This window comes from Thalassophryne amazonica, chromosome 9 (assembly GCF_902500255.1).
Source record: "Thalassophryne amazonica chromosome 9, fThaAma1.1, whole genome shotgun sequence".
NCBI lineage: Eukaryota > Metazoa > Chordata > Actinopteri > Batrachoidiformes > Batrachoididae > Thalassophryne > Thalassophryne amazonica.
The window spans coordinates 59,825,670-59,842,011 of NC_047111.1; the positions used below are offsets into that span (position 1 = coordinate 59,825,670).

At 46.7% G+C, this 16,342-nt stretch overlaps 1 protein-coding gene and 1 non-coding gene across 3 annotated transcripts in view; both read left to right on the forward strand.

The window, feature by feature from the left end:
- Window positions 1-13,443: 13,443 nt before the first annotated feature.
- Window positions 13,444-13,515, forward strand: trnaw-cca. The gene has a single exon. It is a non-coding gene; the product is annotated as a tRNA-Trp (tRNA).
- Window positions 13,516-13,912: 397 nt separating this feature from the next.
- LOC117517212 (protein LIAT1-like) overlaps window positions 13,913-16,342 on the forward strand; it is a 28,230-nt gene continuing 25,800 nt past the window's right edge. Inside the window, exon 1 of one of the 2 annotated variants that reach the window (XM_034178154.1) lies at window positions 13,913-14,217. In XM_034178154.1, coding sequence (XP_034034045.1) covers window positions 14,118-14,217 — 100 coding nt within the window. In that variant the 5' untranslated portion in view covers window positions 13,913-14,117. The remainder of the gene's footprint in view (window positions 14,218-16,342) is intronic. The other variant, XM_034178153.1, reaches the window with a different exon arrangement.

Consider the following 16,342-nt stretch of genomic DNA (forward strand, 5'->3'; position numbering starts at 1 on the left):
CCCCTAAATTGTTGTTTTAACCTCATCTGTGGGAGTCCAAGTCTTAATTCAGGGGTGTCCGAGCCCCAGTCCCCCCCCCCCCCCCGAAGTCAAACATGAATACACTTTAAACATAATCTAATATCCACGGTTTTGAGTTTGTAAATGTTGTCACACCACTGCTTAAAGTAGTTTTGCAACCAAATTCTTGTACTCCAGAGCGCTTTCACTTCAAAACAAATCCTATTTTCTGTGATCAAGAGTTGGCAGGGTGGGATGGGGAAGACCCAGAAAAATACCCAGCTCCATCATCAGAGATCAGATCATCAGCAGCAATCCCATGGTGTCCTGTTCGAGGTTAGACTTCATGTTTCTGACATCTGATGGTTAATTTGCCTGATAATACGTCACTTGTATTTGCAAAGCACACAGGACCAAGCTCAGACTTGCCATCCACTGCCTTGAACTGATAGTTTCGAAAAATGATAATCTTTCTTCTGTTTTTATGGCATTCTGACTGGAATTGCTGAGTTATGTGAAGGAAATGCTGAAGCAGGGAAAAACTTGTTTGACCTAAAAATTGAGATTAGGTCTTGGCACCATGTTTTTTTTTTTTTTTTTTTTTTTTTTACAGCAGCAGAATGTAACATCCATATGAGGACACCTACAATTAGAGAGGTAATGGAGTGTGCATGTGGCAGTTTGCAGACATTTGTGCCTACATGCATAAGCTAAATGTGGTGTGTGTGTGTGTGTGTGTGTGTGTCTCATTAACAATGGGGGACACATTATGTGAGACAGAAATAGGACGGAAACTCCCTGGGAAATACGTATCACGCAGTGTGTTGGGAAACGTTTGCACAGTTCTTTGAACATGACACATCAGATAGAGTGACAATCAGTGTTTTTCATCAGATATTGAAAATCAGTATTTTTCTCAGTTTCATTTAAATGATTTTACAAAATCCAGGTGGGATATGTGACCTTTGACCTCTGTAAAAACACTCTCAAAAGTAGATATAACTAAAATTTGGGGTTACACAGGAAACACAAATAAAAAAGTGAGTCAGTCTCTGTACACATCTGTCACAACAAATTCTACCAAAAAAAAAAAAATTTGTGTTTGCTTTGGTTCATAAAGAGCTTTGGTGGTTTCAGCTGAAGACCTGCAGCAGCTCATCAATGACTCAAGGTTCACTGGCCAAATTTATCCAAGGGTTTAAAATAGTTTAGACCAACAGGTTTCACACCTCTAGTTTCATCTGATCATCACGTATGCTCACTAGTGATCAGATGTCATTTCAGTGTGTTGACAGAGTGTGCAGCAAAAAACTGCTGCGCAAGCCCTACACTGGTATCAGAGTGGGGTTTGTACAGCAAAAATATTGGCGAATGAGTGGGTTAGTCCACCCAGCCAGTGTAGACAGTAACTAAAAAACGTTAAACCATTATCATCTTGTACATCCCATCTTATATGGGCTTATAATAAGGACAAACTGATAAAAATCTGGTGAACTCTGATGTATACATCAATGTTTAAAGTACCTTTGTTTAGGGATATTACATACGACTACACCAACTGAAGCAGCGCAAGCAGTATTGGTGCTGTATGAGTAGTGGTGACTGTGCAAGAAGGAGAATAGTAAGGAAGCACCAGGTATCGCTGAAGGGAGTTATACACTCAAAGAATGAATTAAACAGCTGTTAAAATTAATTGTATAATGCTGTTTCCCATTTAAGCACCAAGTTATGTGGGACCAGTTGACATAACTAGATCAAGTAAACATAGTATCTCATTTCTTAGAGTGAGGTGTCTGTGGCTGTGATTGGAGAAACGGTGCATAGTGTGCCTTTTGAATGTTACATCACCAGTTATACAGTTTCATATTGGAGTGGAGCAGAGGAAGATTTTCTTGTAAAGAAGATGTAATGTCACCTGGATGGCCTACATTTAATCTGTTTTCTTCTTTGCCAATGACTGGATGACAGTCTTCATCGATGAGCTTGCACGAAGGATGGATGACTTTGTATTTATCATTTTAGTTTCATTTTGGGATAAATTATAATTATATCCTAGAATATGTTGGTTAAGCACAGTGAAACTAAAATAATAAAATTCAACTGTGTACAATACACAGGATGAAACCCAAACAACATGTAGCACCTCTGGGACTTCATGATGGACACAGGTTCACCTCATAAACCCTGACATTCATGTTTTTAAAATTAAGAATTCAATGATAAATCATTACAACAACCATTCAGTTCAAAACAGGCAGAATATTTTTTAATCTAATGAAATTCTTAGCTATTACAGCCAGATCTTGAACAGCATATCCCCAAACTCCATGATGATTTTCAACTTGTTTTTCTGCAGCATTTTTTAATAATTCGATGCTCAAATCATAGTAATATACCATTTGGTTCTATACAGTAAGAAATGAAAATTACACAAGACAGTTATTCTCCTACATTTTGTACAACATCGCACCAATTACTACATTGGTGACAATTGTCAAGTTGTTTTAAGTGGTTTTACTGCAGCTTTTTAAAAAATAATTTAATGCCAAAACCATATCAATATCCAGTGGCAAATGGATAGACAGGGCAACACGTGCCATCGCACTGGCGTCCAGGACATACAGGACCATGAATTTGTCTGAACTAATATACATTATCACAGTGACACGCACTGCACACAGTGTATGTAAAAGTGTGCGTAAATGTACACATCATGCACATTACACAGCTGATTCATTACCTTATAGCGCTGAGCAAAACCTCTCTCTGTCATGGTTTCCCAATTGGTGAAATAGTTAAGTGCAATATATTCCAAAAGGTTGTGTTTTAAATGAATAATAGGCTAAATTTACAATAAAGAATACTTGTTGGGAAGGTGTCGTAGCACGGACCCACAACAGGGGGCGCAAATGAACGGACAATGAATAAGCCAAAAGGTAACAATTTAATGTTGCGATAATACACAACGAAACGTACTGTAATCTGCACAGTCAATTTAACACCAGGTGACGTGTGGGCAGGCTCGAAGATAGAAGACCCCCGACAAGAGAGAAGCCGCGTCCCACACGGCTTCCACCACCAACGGTCTGAAGAACACCGGAGCCGCCAAGTCCCGAGTCCCCAGGTGGCCTCTGTCTTCGGCTGTCGACCCTGGTACTGCTGGCAGAAAGCAGAAATATGATGAGTGAGTGTGAGTCCACACACTCAGTAAATCCACAGTTAACGAGGGAGGAAGCGCCTCCACCTCCAAGCACACACTCGTGCAGCTCCTGTTTGAGCACTTATCTGGGTGGGAGGTGTTGCGAAGCCGTCGCTGAACACCTCAAACGCCACCTCCACAGACGAGTCTCACCGACAGGAAAACGGCTGCAAAGAAGAGTTTAGACAGATATACAGTCTTAAGTTCACAGAGAAATTACCTTGGTAATGGTAGTCGATTTCTCGGCAGGGAGGTGGAGTTGCAGTCCGGCTTTTATGGTGGTGATGATGAACGAGTGACAGCTGGTGCAGAGGATGAGTGACAGCTGTCACTTCTTCTGGGTCTAGCGCCCTCTCGTGCTTGGAGCCCGCACTCCAAGCAGGGCGCCCTCTGGTGGTGGTGGGCCAGCAGTACCTCCTCTTCAGCGGCCCACACAACAGGACCCCCCCCCCTCAACGGGCGCCTCCTGGCGCCCGACCAGGCTTGTCCGGGTGTTGTGCGTAGAACTCGGCCAGGAGGGCCGGGTCCAGGATGAAGCTCCTCTTAACCCAGGAGTGTTCTTCAGGTCCATACCCCTCCCAGTCCACCAGGTATTGGAACCCCCGGCCCTTACGACGGACGTCCAGGAGCCTGCGGACCGTCCAAGCAGGCTCCCCGTCGATGAGCCGGGCAGGAGGCGGCGTAGGTCCAGGTGCACAGAGGGGCGAGGTGCGGTATGGCTTGATGCGGGACACGTGGAATACAGGGTGGATCCGCAGTGAAGCCGGGAGTCGGAGCTTCACTGCGGCCGGGTTGATGATCTTGAGGATATGAAACGGTCCAATGTACCTGTCCTTTAACTTAGGGGAGTCCACACAAAGGGGGATGTCCTTTGTTGAAAGCCACACCTCCTGCCCGGGCCAGTATGTGGGGGCCGGGGAACGTCGGCGGTCCGCATGGGTCTTAGCCCTCGTCCGGGCCTGTAATAGGGCAGAGCGGGCGGTCCGCCACACCCGGCGGCACCTCCTGAGGTGGGCCTGGACCGAGGGCACACCGACCTCTCCCTCCACCAGTGAGAACAATGGGGGCTGGTACCCCAAACATGCCTCAAAAGGGGAGAGGCCGGTAGCAGACGAAACTTGGCTGTTGTGGGCATACTCGATCCAGGCCAGATGGTGACTCCAGGCCGCCGGATGTGCGGAGGTGACACACCGAAGGGCCTGCTCCAACTCCTGGTTGGCCCGCTCTGCCTGGCCGTTGGTCTGGGGGTGGTACCCGGACGAGAGACTCACGGTGGCCCCCAGCTCCTTGCAGAAACTCTTCCACACCTGTGAAGAGAACTGGGGACCACGATCTGATACAATGTCCGATGGTATCCCATGCAGCCGCATGACGTGGTGGACCAGGAGGTCTGCCGTCTCCTGGGCCGTCGGGAGCTTCGGGAGGGCCACGAAGTGGGCCGCCTTGGAGAACCGGTCCACTATCGTGAGAATCACGGTGTTGCCCTGGGACGGCGGGAGGCCCGTGATGAAATCCAGGCCGATGTGAGACCAGGGGCGATGAGGCACTGGCAGGGGTTGGAGGAGGCCCGTCATCCTCCGATGGTCTGCCTTGCCCCTGGCGCAGATGGTACAGGCCTGGATGTAGTCCCGGACGTCGGTTTCCAGGGACGCCCACCAGAAGCGCTGCTGGACTACTGCCACGGTCCTACGCACTCCGGGATGACAGGACAGCTTGGACCCGTGACAGAAGTCCAATACGGCAGCTCTTGCCTCTGGTGGGACGTACAGTCGGTTCTTGGGGCCAGTCCCCGGGTCCGGGCTCCTTGTCAGGGCCTCCCGGACGGTCTTCTCCACGTCCCAGGTGAGGGTGGCCACGACAGTGGACTCGGGGATGATGGTCTCAGTGGGGTTCGACAGCCCCGCTTTGGCTTCTTCTTCGTGCACCCGGGACAATGCATCTGGTTTTTGGTTCTTGGTCCCGGGGAGATACGTGATCTGGAAGTCAAAGCGCCCGAAGAACAGAGACCAGCGGGCTTGCCTGGGGTTCAGCCGCTTGGCGGTCCGGATGTACTCCAGGTTCCGATGGTCCGTGAAAACCGTGAAGGGCAACGATGCCCCCTCCAGCAGGTGTCTCCACTCTTCAAGAGCCTCCTTCACCGCAAGAAGTTCCCGATTGCCGACGTCATAGTTCCGTTCAGCGGGGGTCAACCTCCGGGAATAAAAGGCACAAGGATGGAGAACCTTATCAGCCTCCATGCTCTGGGACAGCACGGCTCCTATCCCTGAGTCAGAGGCGTCCACTTCTACTATGTACTGGCGATCAGGATCAGGCTGCACCAGAACTGGTGCAGTCGAGAACCGGCGTTTCAACTCCTGGAACGCGGCTTCGCACCGATCCGACCAGGCGAAGGGGACCTTGGTGGAGGTCAGGGCAGTCAGGGGGCTAACTACCTGACTGTAACCTTTAATGAACCTCCTGTAGAAATTTGCAAAGCCTAGGAACTGCTGTAGTTTCCTGCGGCTTGTTGGTTGGGGCCAATCTCTCACCGCCGCAACCTTAGCCGGATCAGGGGCGACGGAGTTGGAGGAGATGATGAACCCCAGGAAGGACAAAGAAGTGCGGTGGAACTCGCACTTCTCGCCCTTCACAAACAGCCGGTTCTCCAACAACCGCTGTAGGACCTGACGTACATGCTGGACATGGGTCTCAGGGTCCGGGGAAAAGATGAGTATATCGTCCAGATATACGAAGACGAACCGATGCAGGAAGTCCCGCAAGACGTCATTTACCAAAGCTTGGAACGTCGCGGGGGCGTTAGTGAGGCCGAACGGCATGACCAGGTACTCAAAATGACCTAACGGGGTGTTGAATGCCGTCTTCCATTCGTCTCCCTTCCGGATCCGAACCAGGTGGTACGCGTTTCTAAGATCCAATTTAGTGAAAATTTCGGCTCCATGCAGGGGCGTGAACACTGAATCCAACAGAGGTAACGGGTATCGGTTGCGAACCGTGATCTCGTTCAGCCCTCTGTAATCAATGCATGGACGGAGTCCGCCGTCTTTTTTACCCACAAAAAAGAAACCAGCACCGATCGGGGAGGTGGAGTTCCGGATCAGCCCGGCAGCTAAGGAGTCCCGGATGTAGGTCTCCATTGATTCGCGTTCCGGACGTGAGAGGTTGTACAACCTACTGGACGGGTACTCAGCGCCCGGGACCAAATCGATGGCACAATCATACGGTCGGTGCGGGGGGAAGAGTGAGCGCCAGATCTTTGCTGAAAACGTCAGCAAGATCATGGTACTCCTTTGGCACCGCCGATAGATTGGGGGGGACTTGACCTCCTCATTAGCCGTAGTGCCGGGAGGGACCGAGGATCCTAAACACTCCCGGTGGCAGGTTTCGCTCCACTGCGTGACAACCCCGGACGGCCAATCTATCCGGGGATTGTGCTTCACCATCCATGGAAAGCCCAAAATCACTCGGGAGGTAGAAGGTGTTACATGGAACACTATCTCCTCCCTGTGATTCCCAGACACAACCAAAGTCACTGGTTGTGTCTGATGCGTGATTAATGGAAGCAGGGTGCCATCTAGTGCTCGCACCCGCAATGGTGTCAGCAGAGCCACCAGAGGGAGCCCTACTTCCTTTACCCATCTGCTGTCCAGCAGATTCCCTTCAGACCCCGTGTCTACCAGTGCTGGGGCATGAAGGGCTAAATCCCCACAAAGGATTGTTACTGGGATTCGTGCAGATTTGCGGGTTTTCCTGCGTGCGTGTTATGGCCCACCCTTAGCCCAGTTTCTAAGGACGGGCATTGTAGTTTGACCGTTTGGGGCAGTCCTTCTGCATGTGCTCGCAAGAGCCGCAGACAAAACACTCCCCGCGGGCCAGCCTCCTTTGTCTGATATTTGATCTTAATGTGGCCCTGCTCGTGTCCATAGCCTCCTCAGCAGGGGGAGCTGTAGCCACACGGAGCTCTCTGGCAGTGAAGCGTGGGGACGACGTCACCTTATCGGAACCGGAAGGGGGAGGGACGGCTCGTGCCCGGTCACGCCCCCCGGCCTGCTCCCGACGATGCTCGTTTAAATGGTTGTCTAAGCGTATAACTAAATCGACAAGCCCGTCAAAATCCCGCGGTTCCTCCTTAGCCAGTAGGTGCTCCTTAAGGACCGGGGACAGTCCGTTTACAAAGGCGGCGCGGAGCGCAACGTTATTCCAGCCGGACCTCGCTGCCGCGATGCGGAAGTCGACTGCATACTCGGCTGCGCTGCTGTCTCATCGACAGCAGCACGTTCGAAGCGGTCTCGCCTCTGTTGGGATGATCAAACACTTGTTTGAACTCCCGTACAAACCCAGTATAAGACGTTAGGAGCCGTGAATTCTGCTCCCAAAGCGCCGTAGCCCATGCGCGTGCCTCTCCTCGAAGCAAATTAATAACATAAGCCACCCGGCTAGCGTCTGATGCGTACATGACAGGGCGCTGTGAAAAGACGGGCGAACACTGCATGAGGAAGTCCGCGCACGTCTCGACACAGCCCCCGTACGGTTCCGGAGGGCTTATGTATGCTTCAGGGGACGGTGGGGGGGGTTCATTGAACGACCAGTGGAACGTCTGATACAGGCCCAGGACCAGCCAGAGGAGTGGCTGCAGCAGCGCCCTGATCGCGTGCTTCCACCCTGGCGGTGAGAGCCTCCACCCTCCGATTAAGGAGGACATTCTGCTCGGCCACTAAATCTAACCGAGCCGTGAAGGCGGTTAAGATCTGCTGCAGCTCACTCAACACGCCTCCCGCTGACGCCTGCGCTCCTGGCTCTTCCATTGGCCGTTCAAGCTCGGGTTGACGCCCCTCGGAATCCATGACGATGGCCGAGAAATCCTGTTGGGAAGGTGTCGTAGCACGGACCCACAACAGGGGGCGCAAATGAACGGACAATGAATAAGCCAAAAAGGTAACAATTTAATGTTGCGATAATACACAACGAAACGTACTGTAATCTGCACAGTCAATTTAACACCAGGTGACGTGTGGGCAGGCTCGAAGATAGAAGACCCCTGACGAGAGAGAAGCCGCGTCCCACATGGCTTCCACCACCAACGGTCTGAAGAACACCGGAGCCGCCAAGTCCCGAGTCCCCAGGTGGCCTCTGTCTTCGGCTGTCGACCCTGGTACTGCTGGCAGAAAGCAGAAATATGATGAGTGAGTGTGAGTCCGCACACTCAGTAAATCCACAGTTAACGAGGGAGGAAGCGCCTCCACCTCCAAGCACACACTCGTGCAGCTCCTGTTTGAGCACTTATCTGGGTGGGAGGTGTTGCGAAGCCGTCGCTGAACAGCTCAAACGCCACCTCCACAGACGAGTCTCACCGACAGGAAAACGGCTGCAAAGAAGAGTTTAGGACAGATATACAGTCTTAAGTTCACAGAGAAATTACCTTGGTAATGGTAGTCGATTTCTCGGCGGGGGAGGTGGAGTTGCAGTCCGGCTTTTATGGTGGTGATGATGAACGAGTGACAGCTGGTGCAGAGGATGAGTGACAGCTGTCACTTCTTCTGGGTCTAGCGCCCTCTCGTACTTGGAGCCCGCACTCCAAGCAGGGCGCCCTCTGGTGGTGGTGGGCCAGCAGTACCTCCTCTTCAGCGGCCCACACAACAATACTCAGTTAAAAGAGTAAGGTAATATCTGTTGGGGTATTTCATAAGATGCTATGCAGTGATGAATGCTGGGTAAACTATATGCTGCCTCCATGTCAACCACTGACACAGGCTAGATTTATGACAACTAGTGACATCAGAGACCTTGCAGAAAAATATCTTCCGACAAACATAAATCTGGAAGTAAAAACAGAAAGGACAGAAAAGAAAGAGAATAGAAGAGAGCAAAACTGACTAAATTAGACAGTTTTTTGGGGGGATTTTCTAGCATGGCCAGTCGCCAGTGCCAGCAGCCCACTGACGAGTCCAGGCCCTGGCCGCCCTTCTTGTTTCTGATGTTGCTGGTGACTGTGGCATCAGCTGAGAGATCATTTTCCAAGTTAAAAATGATCAAGACATACCTGAGAAGCTCCATGGGGCAGGAGTGGCTGAGTGGCTTAGCTATCCTCTCCGCTGAAAACGCAAGAGCCAGGGAATTGGACATTGGGGATGTTATAGAGGATTTTGCCCAGCTCAAGGCTCGCAAGATGCCCTACCCCTGAGCCAAATATTTTTCAAGGAACTTGGGGTATCTTATAATAATATGACTGTGGTGGGTTGCCATGCCCCTTCCCTGTTTGATCACCGCTGTGCGCCAGTTTCACTGGATGTCTGTGCTTTTCAGGCACCTTGACACTGCACTGCCGCGCAATTTGTCATTCCAATGCATCCCACTTGGTCCTGCTGGATGCCACACATTGTCCCACTTAATGCCATGCTACATAAAATAATAATTTTGTAGCCGATGACACGTTTGCTCTCAAAACCTGGCTGATGAAACCATCTCTAATCGCTCCCAGAATCACAAAATTATTTACAGCTGCAAGTTGTCTCGTGCACGCCTTGTGGTGGAAAATGCATTTGGAATCTTGTCTCAAAGGTAATTCTAATATATATTGTAATGGACTGGTAAAACGGTTACATCTTCATTCCTTCTCATGAGTTAGATAATGTATCTGTAAAGTTATGTGTATTATAGATGTAACATCTTGTCATAATGTAATTTCAGGTTCAGATGCAGTGACACCCAGTGTTTTTGAATAGGTTGTGCAATGTTCACGATTAGTTCACAAAGTTAATGCGTGCCAGAAGATTTGAAGATTTTTCTTTGCGCACTGGCATGCATGTCGCGCACAGTTTACGCACAGTTTACGCACAGTTTACGATGGGTTTACTCATTGGCACGCCAGATTGCCTGCCAGTGCGGGGATTAAATTTGTGGCAGGCACCTTGGCACTTGCTGTATGGTCAGAAGATCTTTAAATAAAGTATATAAAAAAAGAAAAAAATCAAACAAACAAAAAACACTAATATTTCTCTTCTGTCTTGTCATGCTGTAGGCTTTATTTTATTATCATCTCTTCTTGCCTTAAGGTTTATCATGTAGGGGTGCTTTGACTTTGCAAGAAAAATGATTGTCATTTCAACACCGCCATGAATTAGACAGCTCCTCCCCTGCTGTCTGATGTGATGATGAGGTATGTTGTCTGCAGACTGAGCACGTGTTTCAGAGCTGAGGTGTTAAATCTATACTCAACAAAAATATAAATGCAACACTTTTGGTTTTGCTCCCATTTTGTATGAGATGAACTCAAAGATCTAAAACTTTTTCCACATACACAATATCACCATTTCCCTCAAATATTGTTCACAAACCAGTCTAAATCTGTGATAGTGAGCACTTCTCCTTTGCTGAGATAATCCATCCCACCTCACAGGTGTGCCTTATCAAGATGCTGATTAGACACCATGATTAGTGCACAGGTGTGCCTTAGACTGTCCACAATAAAAGGCCACTCTGAAAGGTGCAGTTTTGTTTTATTGGGGGGGGGGGATACCAGTCAGTATCTGGTGTGACCACCATTTGCCTCATGCAGTGCAACACATCTCCTTCGCATAGAGTTGATCAGGTTGTCAATTGTGGCCTGTGGAATGTTGGTCCACTCCTCTTCAATGGCTGTGCGAAGTTGCGATGACGAACTGGAGTGAGGTCGAGACCCCGATAAGGATGACGAGCATGCAGATGAGCTTCCCTGAGACGGTTTCTGACAGTTCGTGCAAAAATTCTTTGGTTATGCAAACCGATTGTTTCAGCAGCTGTCCGAGTGGCTGGTCTCAGACAATCTTGGAGGTGAACATGCTGGATGTGGAGGTCCTGGGCTGGTGTGGTTACACGTGGTCTGCGGTTGTGAGGCTGGTTGGATGTACTGCCAAATTCTCTGAAACGCCTTTGGAGACGGCTTATGGTAGAGAAATGAACATTCAATACACGAGCAACAGCTCTGGTTAACATTCCTACTGTCAGCATGCCAATTGCACGCTCCCTCAAATCTTGCGACATCTGTGGCATTGTGCTGTGTGATAAAACTGCACCTTTCAGATTGGCCTTTTATTGTGGACAGTCTAAGGCACACCTGTGCACTAATCATGGTGTCTAATCAGCATCTTGATATGGCACACCTGTGAGGTGGGATGGATTATCTCAGCAAAGGAGAAGTGCTCACTATCACAGATTTAGACTGGTTTCTGAACAATATTTGAGGGAAATGGTGATATTGTGTATGTGGAAAAAGTTTTAGATCTTTGAGTTCATCTCATACAAAATGGGAGCAAAACCAAAAGTGTTGCGTTTATATTTTTGTTGAGTATAGTTTCTTGACCTATTAAAAAATTTCAAATACAATAACACAAGTGATTTATTTGATTGTAAAATCCAACACACTGTTGGTAAAAATCTATGTAGACCTCATAGTGTGGGTGGGCCCATGCTTGTAAGTGATTGTACGCATATGCCTAATGCATGTGAGGCCCGTCAACTGGGCACCCCAGTCTCGTTTGAGGGCGGACGCTAAAGGGGTAAAATATGATGCATGTGATGTAATTTCTCTACTTCAGGGGGAAAAAACACAGCATTTTCTGTGTGTTTTTGGGCAAATTACATGCAAACAAAGTGAAAATGCAAAGAAAAAGTGACGTTGCGGTGCAAAAGTGGACATGTGTTGCGGTTTGTTTATGACCCGGAGCACAAACATGTCGAGGCAGTTTTGCAGGCGAAAGACCGTGGCTACTCTGGTTAGCTGTGTAAGCTAACACCAACATGACATCTCCCATTTGCCTCGTCTTCCCTTCTCCACTGGGAACCGAAACAAACAAACAAACAAAAAAAAACACTTTTCGCAACTGCTTCAGTGACTGCAGTCGAAAACAAAACAGTACACCATTTTTCCATGTGAAGTTATGCTGTGTTTATATTTCCCCTATTGACGTATCCCATAATCCCTTGCGTGCCAGAGTCGCTGCAGTCAACAACATATAAAGAATCAACACAATGACAGTTGTATATTAATATTATATTACAGAAATGTATTTTTTATGCTTTTCATCACGTTAATAAGAGACTGCTGCATGATACCCTGAAAACCTGCTAAAACAATTATAACAAATAATCTGTGTCTGTTACAATTAATCTGCGTGGAATTTAATAAACGCAAACTGAATTTCAGACATATATATTAGTCTGGAACAAAGAGGACAAACAGTGTTGTAAAGAACAATAATCAAGATGTTAAAGAGCAAACTTCACTTTCCCCAAGAACGACATGATCAGGAAGCGATTGTAGCTCACAGCAGCTACCATTGAAAATAACTGAGAGACAGACTGTGAGTCTCACATGTTTACATAAAACAAACGCAATAACAACGTCTATAAACCCAGAGAATATATTCATGAGAGTTTTAGGCACAATATAAAAATAGTTTTATGTTGCGATGTTCATGGTGTTGTCGTGTGCAGCGGTTAAAGTGCAGCTCGATCAGAGCGTCTCACTGCAGTTATCAATGTTACTGAGATCTCACAGCGCGGCGACCTCTCTGAGGTTTTGTGGGATTTGAAACGTCAATAGGGCAAATTGCACGATGGGACCGGCTGTCCCCATAAGTGGTCAAATCCCAAGTCAAAAGAGAGGGTCAAAAGAGACTGTGGTGCCCTGTATATCTTGCACTGCAGCATGTGCTGAGGTTGCTACGCCACTGTCAGTATCCCATTCAGACTTATACAATTAGATATTGAATATCCCACAAAATGGTTAATATTCAAAATCTGTTACATAGAACTGAACGGGACATTGCGCTGATTTTAGAAAAATTATTTGCTAGTTTTTAAAAATGTTGAAATGAAAGATCACTGATGAAAACGTTTTGTTTGAGACGATATCGCACTTCCAGAGTCTAGACGGAGTCCTTGAACGCATCATGAATCACGTGATGTCAGAAACGACTGCCTTTGTGCTCATAACGTCGGTATGACGTACCTTCGCATTATTAATGCATTCCTGCGGATTGTTTGCTTGTTGTCACGTAGTAATAATTTGTGTCTAAATATTACAATAAAGAGAGGTTCGGTAGAGCCTGTAGAGAACGAATGGAAACCGGAGTCGGGCCACTTTGCGAAACAGCTTTCTATTTGGTACGGTGTTGGCCATATAAAAACACAAAATAATATATATATAAGCATTTGTGCAGTATTTCTTCTTCCATATTTTAATGTTTTGTGCGCCTTAACAACATGTAGACCTCGTGGCGCAACGGTAGCGCGTCTGACTCCAGATCAGAAGGTTGCGTGTTCAAATCACGTCGGGGTCAGTTTTCATCTTTTCTTCCCGAAGTGCCTGTAATTTCATAAACATTGTCTGGACACTTTAAACAATACGAATTAAATAACGATTTTTACAGAATAGAACTGCAATTCTTTTCACTTTCAAACCAGAATTAACAGTTGCAGTGTAGCCTGCTCATACTTTAGAGTTTGTTTTTTTGACGTCGATTAAAATTAACAGTAAAATCATAAATTTGGGCAACTGAATATTCAGGTTTTAATTCGAGTTATTAATACTAAAAGAAGAAGTGTCCATGCCAGATAGGAAAGACAAAATATACATATGACAATAAAAACTCAGTTTGCTGCATCTTGTTTGTTCGTCTTTTCCTTGTGTAAATAACATGATGGTGTTATTTGAGTTCATTCAGGAAATGGCAAATGCGTGATTAAGCTCGTGTGTCCTCAGCGCTGTCTCGTTACCATGGTGACGCGTGACAGAAGCGTGGCGTGGCCGTGGAGAGAGAAGCGGCCCACTTCCGTGGAAAACACGAGCCTGTCTGATCTTTATTAAACCCAAAATAACATCAGGAGGAAGCTTCGTGTGAGACGCACGTCCTGCTGTGTGTTTGTGTTGTTGTAAGTGCTGATGGCCGACGACAAAAAGCAGCTCTTACCACCAACAAACAAGAAGAAAAAGAGAAAAAGAAAGAAAACCGCTGCTTCCGCCGCTCCCCAAAAAACACAAGGTGAAGTATTCACGCTTCGTCATAAAATACAGAAGCTGAATGTGTTTCTGACAGCGTTTCTGGCCACTTCTACACAGAATAAGTAAAGCAAGTTTTTACCGTAGACTGCACAGTATAATTATGATATTGAAGCAGCAGGACCTTCGTGGCTGGGACGACGGTGGGGATCGAACCCACGCGGCTCACAAAAAAAGACCGTTTCTTTACCAGGTCAGCCAAAGGGAAACTCTTCCTTATTAAAGCTAGCGGGGACGTCTTTTCAATTGGGACCCGGGACTTTCATCCCGCTACACAGTCTCTCGTAGGAATCCTTTACTTATTTATTTCGGTACATTTGCAGCTAATTTATTTTTAATTAATGAGCAAATTCGTGAGGCAACATGGATGCACATTCCTTAACTGCCCAGTAGGTGCCAGTGTTGACCTGGGTTCGACAGATCAGTGGGTTCGACAGGCTGGTTGTAAATAACAAAAATGGCCTCATTATTCATCACACACGAGGAAAATAAACACAGAGCAGCATAAAATAAATGCTGTCACTAACTCTAACCATAATGGAAGTGTCTCCCTTTCCCTAACCCAAACATAGCCACCCTAGACCCCCCATCACCCCGCATTTCATGCCCCCATCACAAAAATTTGTTCCATACGTTTTGTACCATTGCAAACTGTGAACCCCGCCCATGCACACACTAGTGGGGGCAACGTTTAGCTAAACATGGCAGAGTTTTGTTTTGCTGACACACAACGATTTGAACGAGCTAATTGACTGTGCTAATTCTTGGAACACACACATACACACACACAAACCCAAATCCACTACTCCATAAACTGTTTGGAGGCATGAAGAGCTGTTAGCTTGACGCAATTTTTTGCTGGACTGAGGAAGAACATGGGGTCTCTTTTTTTGAATTACAGACTGTTTTTCCAAGCTGACAGAACAATTTTGGACAACTAATTTAAGTTTGTGTTGGGCTCTTGATGTCAAAGCCACCACACCAAAATGTAAGTCCCTTCTCTGTTGCTTATAAATTAATATGAGTGAAGTGTCACGCAATGGCGCAAAGCTCACTCATGGTACAGGATGTCCTAAACAGGAAGTGCCATTTTTAAAATCCACAGTAAAACAGGAAATGTTCAAATGTCAAACACTTCCTGGATTGACAGACAAGATCCCATGGAATCTCGCGGGAACTCAGTGGCAAGCTCACACTCAAACAGGAAGTGCCAATTTATCAGTCACAGTGAAACAGGAAATGTTAAACACTTTCTGGCATGGGTGGAGCTAGAGCGGAGGCTGGGGTTTCACTGGACTCCCCTGAAATCTGATTGGACACAGATGATTGACATGTCACAGCACCACACATCTCGTTGAAAGACCTGCATTTTCAAATCAGTGAGTCACATTGACTGCTAGGTTCCTCTTGTCCAGTAGTTTGTGCTGTGTACCACAAAAAGTTCTAATCCACCTTAGTAGAAGAAGAAAGATGTTTTCTTCAGATTTTAACTGAGCACGTCGTTTGAACTATGGACTTCTGATCACACCAAACTTATATTGGTGAGTAAACAACCATATTAAACCTTTAATTCGGGTTGCCTATATACACGTTTAAGCTAACAGACAACAGCTGGTTCATGCTCTGTTGGCTTGTTAGTGCAGCAGATAACTGAAACAATCCTTCAAATGGTGATACAATCATTAAATTCAGCACAAATACAGCTGGGGCAAAATTAATGGAGCAACTTTAACTTTTGGCCCCTGTACAAACTGAAAATGACCTTTGTCAACATTCTTGCTGCTTTTACCTCATAACTCCATAAAATTCAGTCACAGATTGTCCAAACTATACCCTTTTGGAATCTTTATGATCAGGCAAAATATGTGGTGTAATTTTCTATATGATTGGAGCAACTTTTAATTTTGACCTCTGTCTAATTCTTCAATTGACCCCTACTTGGCTGCCTATTGAAAATCAAGTGGCCAATCAATTTAAAAAAAGAGTTCATGTCTATGGATTATTTGTGCTGAATGTGATGCTTGTATCACCATTTGCAGGATTCCACTCTCAATTGTCCTCAAAAGTATTGCAACACTTTTAATTTGTTTATTCCATTTCATATACAT